The following is a 9,666-nucleotide window of genomic DNA, read 5'->3' as shown; positions in this document are numbered from 1 at the left end:
TGGCACTTGACAGTGCATCATCCAACCTACATGCCATGAAGGCGTGTGGAAAATGTACAGAATAGATCAAATGCATGACAAACTTCTGTTATAAATAAAGTAGGCCTAGACTTGGCCTACAGTAGGCCACATCTGCTTGATTAACGATTATCGATTTTTGGGGCAAGTGAACCAGGACTACGGTTTATTCAGGTAATAAGATTCGATATAACCATAAAGCAATAGGATCCATAAACACATTTATTTTCTAATAGGATATATTTGACATAAATTATTATTTTGTTTCATAGGTCAAGGGGCACAGACAATAAGTGGGCGTGGTAAATAGTGAAAGTTAGTTGAACTTTTCCTTGGGAAGGTGCGCCTGCGCAGACTGCTACACTAAAAACCTACCGCTTAACTTCAGCTTTAACTCCAGCCGCCTCGCTTACAGCATGGAAAGGAAAGGTAACCTGCCCAAAGAATAGGGATGTTAAATGAATAGTAGCAGTGAATTCGCACAGTAATACGCCAACAGACCGAGGCCGTTGATTTTGGACATATGACTGTTATTAAAGGAATTGTCAAGGCCGAACATTTTTTGCTAAACTGAACAATAGCGAACCACGCGTTGTAGCTGGCTAGCCACCACATGCTAACTAAAATGAGCTGTAAAAGCTAGTTAGCATTGCTAATTTGCACAGCGCTTGGGTGGGGGGAGAGACTAAGGATACCGCTGACGCTTAAACAGACTAGAAAAACAACAACAACTGACCACTGCTTTAACCAAACCCTTACTCAGATTGTATACATTCTGGAAAGAAATATTGGTTTGGGCGTCAGGCGTGCGCTAGTGTTTTCAGCATGGGTGCACGCGCCCAAATAAACGTCGACAATCTCAGTTTGTTTCATGCTGATTTCTGACGTTTATAAACAGATTATTAAGTTCGTTTGTGTAATTGAATAAACAAAACCCATCTGTGTTAACTATAACTAGATATATTTTGTAGCTAGCTAAGTCTGTCCATTTTAGCAACTGTCGTTATCGCTAACGGTAGTTATCAGTATCTGTGCTGCTATTTTAGTTACCTCCACATTTGTAATTTATGCAACCACTCTGTATCCCTGGTTTTCGCTATGCAAAAAAGTCTCACTGGTGTTTTGGCTATAGCCTGCTATCAATATTATATGTAACTAGCTAGCTTGATACACCTTGCCTGCTAGCTAACTAATATTTTCATGAAAAAGTGAGGGTTCTCCTGAATGAAATGGTATTTTGTCATCTATCCCCGTGACAGTTCTTGCACTACAGGCGAGGAAGAAAAGGACAAAGACTAAGAAACCCGGCAAAAAGTGAGTACCTAGCTAGTAACTTTTGTTGGTTAGTTAGCCATATGAACTGTCGAGTGCTTCTCTCCCTTACGAAAAACATTTTGCAGTCAAGAGTGCAGTATAACTGCAGTTATTCTCCAATTACTGCGTTCAAAATACCACAGTCTACTGCCGTTTCAAAGCAGCAATCTTTTTTTGTAAAGGCTGTGCATAACTGAATTGAAAGTGTAGGGTCAGCTGGGCAGCACACGAGCACTCATGCACTGCTATGACAGTCCAGACATGGAACTGGTGAACATTAGATAAAGCAATAATTTATGTACACTATATTTCTGTATAACACTTTGACATCTGCTGGTGTAAAATGGGCATTATAAATAAGTTTGACTATATATACTTTTTATATGTAATAGTATGTGGACACCCCTTCAAATTAGTAGATTTGGCTATTTCAGCCTCAACCGTTGTTGAAAGTTGTATATAATCAAACATACAGCCATGCAATCTTCATAGACAAACAGTGGTAGTAGAATGGCCTTAACTGAAGAGCTCAAGAGATTTTCAATGTCATAGGATGCCAGCTTTCCAACAAGTAAGTTTGTCAAATGTCTGAGCAGCTAGAGCTGCCCTGGTCAACTGTAAATGCTGTTATTGTGAAGTGGACACGTCTAGGAGCAACAACGGCTCAGGCGCAAAGTGGTAGGCCACACAAGCTCACAGAATGGGACTGCCAAGTGCTGAAGTGCGTAAAAATTGTCTGTCCTCTATTGCAACACTCACTACCGAGTTCCATACCATCTCTGGAAGCAACGTCAGCACAATAACTGTTTGTTGGGACCTTCATGAAATGGGTTTCCATTGCCGAGCAGCGTCAACTGGTGGAAAGCTTGCCGCCATTGGACTCTGGAGCAGTGGAAACGCGTTCTTTGGAGTGATGAATCTTCATCTGACAGCATATAATGACATTCTAGATGATTCTGTGCTTCCAACTTTGTGGCAACAGTTTAGGGAAGGCCTTTTCCTTTTTCAGCATGACAATTCCCCCATGCACAAAGCAAGGGCCGTATAGAAATGGTTTGTCGATATCAGTGTGGAAGAAATTGACTGGCTTGCACAGCACCCTGACCTCAACCCCGTTGAACACCTTTGGGATGAATTGGAACGTCGACTGCGAGCCAGGCCTAATCGCCCAACATCAGTGCCCAATCTCACTAATGCTCTTGTGACTGAATGGAAGCAAGTCCACCGCAGCAATGTTTCAACATCTAGTGGAAATCCTTCCCAGAATAGTAGAGGCTGTTATAGCAGCAAATAAATGCCCATGATTTGTGAGTGAGATGTTCGACAAGCAGGTGTCCACATACTTTTGGTCATGTACTGCAGTGGTTCCCAACCAGGGGTAATGGGAGTATTTGGCCTATCTAAATGACAGTTTGACCAGTAATTGAGAAGACTCATGAGACCATAGGTCTACTGGTCAAATGCACTTGGGGGGGTACATCAGGGGAACTCCGGGCAGAGCATCATTGGTAGCTGCCCGGTGTTTAGTTTTTAAAAAATCATTACGTTCCACATCCTGATTTGTGTGGTTGTCATTCCTACCATGCGGTGCCTTTTCCGTCCCCAGGACATATTTCTTCTTATTTAGTGTAAAATGTGGTTTCCAAAGGGCTTTAAATATGTCAGGTGTCCTTTACCTGAACACAAAAATGTGGATCTTGAAAGGGAATTTTATGCCTTTTGAACACTTTATTTCAGTGGATGTCTGGCATTTTTGCCATTTCCCCGGGTAGTATTCATCAGCTTATGTGAGAAATTTAAGCCTAAAATATTTATTATATGTCCCTTGTCTTGTCAATGTGTTTTCATGGTTATTATATTTATTCTTATTAAGATTTGTGTCCCTGATATCCCTTTCCACCCTGTTAGTTTGTAATTCTCCTGTAAGAAAACAACCCCTTCCTACAATGACGACACATTCAGGAAGTGTCATTTCTTTGGTGGGAATAATTTCAAAGGTGAATAAGTAAACACTCAGTTTTATCTATGTTTCATGTTAGTTTGTATGTCTCACTAAAATCAAGTGTTAGGTATAATTATAGATATAATTCCAATGTAAAAGTATGCGTTATAGAGGTTAAAGTGTTCATTACTTAATCTTGCAGAGCTCTGGCAAATTTAGGCTCCAAATTTCCACCCTGTTAGGATTGTGCACCAACAGGTTTGGAAATGCGTCAACTAAATGAAGTGCCTGAGCTTGACCACTATGTTTTTCTGAAACTCAAATGTCTTTTTCCTCATAAATATACAGTACCAGTCAAAAGTTTGGACACGCCTACTCATTCAAGGGTTTTTGTTTATTTTTACTATTTTCTACATTGTAGAATAATAGTGAAGACATCAACACTATGAAATAACACATGGAATCATGGAGTAACCAAAAGTGTTAAACAAATCAAAATATTTTTTATATTTGAGATTCTTCAAAGTAACCACCCTTTGCCTTGATGACAGCTTTGCACGCTCTTGGTATTCTCTCAACCAGCTTCATGAGGAATGCTTTTCCAACAGTCTTGAACAGTTTTACTGACAGTTGTGGCTGCTTTGTATGATGTATTGTTGTCTCTACCTTATTGACCTTTTGTGCTGTTGACTTTGCCCAATAATGTTTGTACCATGTTTTTGAGTTGCTACTAGAGGTCGACCGATTATGATTTTTGAACAACGATACCGATTATTGGAGGACCAAAAAAAGCCGATACCGATTAATCAGCAGATTTTTATATGTTTGTAATAATGACGATTACAACGACACTGAATGAACACTTTTATTTTAACTTAATATAATACATAAATAAAAATCAATTTAGTCTCAAATAAATAATGAAACATGTTCAATTTTGTTTAAATAATGCAAAAACACAGTGTTGGAGAAGAAAGTAAAAGTGCAATATGTGCCATGTAAGAAAGCTAATGTTTAAGTTCCTTGCTCAGAACATGAGAACATATGAAAGCTGGTGGTTCCTTTTAACATGAGTCTTCAATATTTCCAGATAAGAAGTTTTAGGTTGTAGTTATTATAGGACTATTTCTCTCTATACCATTTGTATTTCATATATATTTGACTATTGGATGTTCTTATAGGCAATATAGTATTGCCAGCCTAATCTCGGGAGTTGATAGGCTTGAAGTCAAACAGTGCTACTTCAAGCATTGCGAAGAGCTGCTGGCAAGCGCTGGGAAGTGCTGTTTGAATGAATGCTTACAAGCCTGCTGCTGCCTACCACCGCTCAGTCAGACTGTTCTATCAAATATCAAATCATAGACTTAATTATAATATAATAAACACACAAAAATACGAGCCTTAGGTCATTAGTATGGTCAAATCCGGGAACTATCATTTCGTAAACAAAACGTTTATTCTTTCAGTGAAATACGGAACTGTTCCATATTTTATCTAACTGGTGGCAACCCTACTCTAAATATTGCTTTTACATTGCACAACCTTCAATGTTATGCCATAATAATGTACAATTCTGGCAAATTATTTACGGTCTTTGTTAGGAAGAAATGGTCTTCACACAGCTTGCAACGAGCCAGGCGGCCCAAACTGCCTCATATACCCTGACTCTGCTTGCACAGAACGCAAGAGAAGTGACACAATTTCCCGAGTTAATATTGCCTGCTAACATTATCTTTTAACTAAATATGCATCTTTAAAAAATATATACTTCTGTGTATTGATTGTAATAAAGGCATTGATGTTTATGGTTAGGTACATTCGTGCAACGGCGGTGCTTCTTTAGTGAATGCGCTTGTTAAATCATCACCTGTTTGGCGAAGTAGGCTGTGATTCGATGATAAATTAACCAAATGTGTGCAAAGCTGTCATCAAGGCAAAGCGCGGCTATTTGAAGAATCTGAAATATAAAATATATTTAGAAAGGAAAATAGTAAAATATTTTTGGGTTACTAAGTGATTCCGTGTGTTATTTCATAGTGTTGATGTCTTCACTATTATTCTACAATGTAGAAAATAGTAAAAATAAAGAAAAACCCTGGAATGAGTAGGTGTTCTAAATCTTTTGACCAGTTGTGTGTGTGGTATTTATTTATTAATAAATAAATAAACTGGGTGGTTCGAGCCCTGAATGCTGATTGGCTGACAGCCGTGGTATACCTCGGGTATGACAACATTTATTTTTACTGGTCTAATTACCTTGGTAACCAGTTTATAATAGTAATAAGTCACCTCTGGGGTTTGTGATATATGGATAATATACCACGGCTAAGGGCTGTATCCAGGCACTATGCATTGTGTCCTGCTTTTGAACAGCCCTTAGCTGTGGTATAATTCACCATATATATTTTTAATTTCACATTTATTTAACCAGGTAGGAAAGTTGAGAACAAGTTCTCATTTACAATTGCGATCTGGCCAAGATAAAGCAAAGCAGTTCGACACATACAACAACACAGTTACACATGGAGTAAAACAAACATACAGTCAATAATACAGTAGAAAAATAAGTCTATATACATTGTGAGCAAATGAGGTGAGATAAGGAGGTAAAGGCAAAAAAGGCCATGGTGGCGAAGTAAATACAATATAGCAAGTAAAACACTGGAATGGTTGATTTGCAGTGGAAGAATGTGCAAAGTAGAGATAGAAATAATGGGGCGCAAAGGAGCAAAATAAATTAATACAGTAGGGGGAGAGGTAGTTGTTTGGGCTAAATTATAGATGGGCTATGTACAGGTGCAGTAATCTGTGAGCTGCTCTGACAGCTGGTGCTTAAAGCTAGTGAGGGAGAAGTGTTTCCAGTTTCAGAGATTTTTGTAGTTCGTTCCAGTCATTGGCAGCAGAGAACTGGAAGGAGAGGCGACCAAAGGAAGAATTGGTTTTGGGGGTGACCAGAGAGATATACCTGCTGGAGCGCGTGCTACAGGTGGGTGCTGCTATGGTGACCAGCGAGCTGAGATAAGGCGGGACTTTACCTAGCAGGGTCTTGTAGATGACCTGGAGCTAGTGGGTTTGGCGACGAGTATGAAGCGAGGGCAAGCCAACGGGCGCATACAGGTCGCAGTGGTCGGTAGTATATGGGGCTTTGGTGACAAAACGGATGGCGCAGTTTTACAAGGTTATGTTTGGCAGCATGAGTGAAGGATGCTTTGTTGCGAAAAAGGAAGCCAATTCTAGATTTAACTTTGGATTGGAGATTTTTGATGTGAGTCTGGAAGGAGAGTTTACAGTCTAACCAGACACCTAGGTATTTGTAGTTGTCCACATATTCTAAGTCCGAACTGTCCAGAGTAGTGATGCTGGACGGGCGGGCAGGTGCAGGCAGCGATCGGTTGAAGAGCATGCATTTAGTTTTACTTGCATTTAAGAGCAGTTGGAGGCCACGGAAGGAGAGTTGTATGGCATTGAAGCTCGTCTGGAGGTTTGTTAACACAGTGTCCAAAGAAGGGCCAGAAGTATACAGAATGGTGTCATCTGCGTAGTGGTGGATCAGAGACTAACCAGCAGCAAGAGCGACATCATTGATGTATACAAAGAGAAGAGAGTCGGTCCAAGAATTGAACCCTGTGGCACCCCCATAGAGACTGCCAGAGGCCCGGACAACAGGCCCTCCGATTTGACACACTGAACTCTATCAGAGAAGTAGTTGGTGAACCAGGCGAGGTAATCATTTGAGAAACCAAGGCTATCGAGTCTGCCGATGAGGATGTGGTGATTGACAGTCGAAGGCCATGGCCAGGTCGATGAATACGGCTGCACAGTACTGTTCCTTATCTCTTTCTTATTATATACCACACCCCCTCGGGCCTTATTGCTTAAATCTATTTTTTATTTACTTTTCTCCCCCAATAAATGTAGGTCCAAAGGGCACTGGACATTAGGAATGACCCCGTTGACTCAATCACTTCCACTGACATGTGAAGCGAAAGCTGCCCTGATACAGGCATTCCTGCATCCAGTGCTGCATCTACCTTGGGGGTAGTAGAGAAGGCACCAGTCCTGAGTGCTGCTGTTACTGGTCATTAATGAATACATTTAAACAACCGTTGACATTATTCCTGATGACAGTGGTGTTCCTATGACGATAGTCATTCTTATGCTTTCACTGAATACCTCCTGTGTTTTGGAGGGGACTTCTGGCTGCAATCACTACAGGGTTAACGGCAACGAGCTTTTTCATTAGAGACACATCTGTCTTCAGCCTGTCCCCATTGTGCCCCCCTCCCTCATACACACACCAGTGTTTTTCATTAGCGTCGGCTAATCAGCTGCTTACAGACCTGTTTTTTTTAGCCAGCTACATTTTCCACGTCGTATTTAGAGAGTGAGAATAATTGGTAGAATGGAAACCTGGAAAAACATACATTTATTTTTAGAATGTGGGCTATTTACTTCATTTTTCTGTTTTAATAAAATACATAATTTGAAAAACAAATATTGTGGCATTTCATATCTTGCAGTAAAAGTGTAAATAAGGCCCTTGAGTCTAAGCCAGGGGCGGGGTTTCTACTAAGATAACATATGGAATTGTTTTAAGATGGTCATACCAAGGATCATTTAGCTATTTGTTTTGGAGTTTTATGAAACATAGATTTTTACCTTAATGCGTCTAGCCCATAAACGCATTGAAAAACAGCATCATACATGGATAAACAGACTGTCCCCCCAAAAAATCTAAATGAAGTTTGTCTGTCCTATATCTGAGATGTATAAGAAAGATCAGGAAACCATTTTCCCAAATGTATTTAACCTCATATTTTAAGCACTATATTATCTCCCATATATACTTCCATGAATGTTTTTAACTGGTACCCAGCTACCTTCAGACCAGTCTTGTGAGGCTTGTGGGTGTCCTAGAACAAAACAACCGACATCTACACGTTCGTGTGAGACTCACCTTTCCATATTAGTGTGTAGGCCAAACTGTTTGGATGGTACTGATAGCAGATCGGATGTACCGACTTCAGACTAGTCCCGTGACGCTAATGGCGGCCGTAGAGCAAAACACTCATCTTTCCACAGAGTGGGTCATAATAGTTTCTAGGCCAAACCGTTTGGACGCTACAGACGTTTTTTTTCGTGATCTCTCATCGTCTGACAAACTTTGCTTTAGCTCTGTCACCTTTCACCTCAGATGTGGAAGGGGGACGTCGGCGGATGTAGCTTAAACTGGCAGATTTGGATGGGGATTTTAGAATTATTATTATGCTAATTAAATTTCTGAGGGGCTACGGAAATAGACTCTCTAGGGGTTAATCTCAAGAGAAGACAAGTTAAGTGTTTTAATGTTATCTTACTTAAAAAATAGTCCTACCCTAAAGCATGGTAGTACTAGGATCTTTGGTGCATGTTAATTCCACTGAAACTAAATGATCTGAAAGGTACAATGCTTTTGGGAAAAACAACCATGATCATCTAGACCAACACACTGAATTCATACATTTTCAGTCATTTTTAATTCAAAAGTCATGTCTTTCTACACAATACCACAACACATTTTTCCAATCTGGGAGGTGAACTCAAAGTGTTGTACGTTTCAGATGGAGTCAAGGCATTAGAATGTACCAGAGGCCACAAAAATAGAGCTTATAGGGCATAAACACATGACGAACCAGCGGGGCCTGGCTGGCTACTCTATGTACACACCTAGCCTCTGAGATTCAGGGAGATGGCTCTCTAGCCAGAGCTCTGCCTTTTGAGATTCAAGGAGACGGCTCTCTAGCCAGATCTCTGCCTTTTGAGATTCAAGGAGACGGCTCTCTAGCCAGAGCTCTGCCTTTTGAGATTCAGGGAGACGGCTCTTTGAGATTCAAGGAGACGGCTCTCTAGCCAGAGCTCTGCCTTTTGAGATTCAAGGAGACGGCTCTCTAGTCAGAGCTCTGCCTTTTGAGATTCAGGGAGACGGCTCTCTGAGATTCAAGGAGACGGCTCTCTGAGATTCAAGGAGACGGCTCTCTGAGATTCAAGGAGACGGCTCTCTGAGATTCAAGGAGACGGCTCTCTGAGATTCAAGGAGACGGCTCTCTGAGATTCAAGGAGACGGCTCTCTGAGATTCAAGGAGACGGCTCTCTGAGATTCAAGGAGACGGCTCTCTGAGATTCAAGGAGACGGCTCTCTAGCCAGAGCTCTGCCTTTTGAGATTCAGGGAGACGGCTCTCTGAGATTCAAGGAGACGGCTCTCTAGCCAGAGCTTTGCCTTTTGAGATTCAGGGAGACGGCCTGATTAGCCTTCTCTCCTCTGAGCTCACACATACTCATCTGCTCTGGTGTTTTGTGCTCTGAGGGAGATAGCAGTGCTCATAGGGCCTGAAGGCCTGTGGAGCTGTAGGGT

General features: G+C 41.0%; 1 protein-coding gene across 1 annotated transcript in view; it reads left to right on the top strand.

The window, feature by feature from the left end:
* The first annotated feature begins 312 nt into the window (after positions 1–312).
* Positions 313–9,666, top strand: part of LOC139553976 (SRSF protein kinase 1-like) — a 73,925-nt gene continuing 64,571 nt past the window's right edge. Inside the window, exons 1-2 of the mRNA XM_071366825.1 lie at positions 313–447; positions 1,278–1,332. Coding sequence (XP_071222926.1) covers positions 435–447; positions 1,278–1,332 — 68 coding nt within the window. The 5' untranslated portion in view covers positions 313–434. The remainder of the gene's footprint in view (positions 448–1,277; positions 1,333–9,666) is intronic.

The sequence above is a fragment of the Salvelinus alpinus genome, chromosome 2 (assembly GCF_045679555.1).
Source record: "Salvelinus alpinus chromosome 2, SLU_Salpinus.1, whole genome shotgun sequence".
Classification (NCBI taxonomy): domain Eukaryota; kingdom Metazoa; phylum Chordata; class Actinopteri; order Salmoniformes; family Salmonidae; genus Salvelinus; species Salvelinus alpinus.
This window is presented reverse-complemented; position numbering and strand designations above follow the sequence as displayed.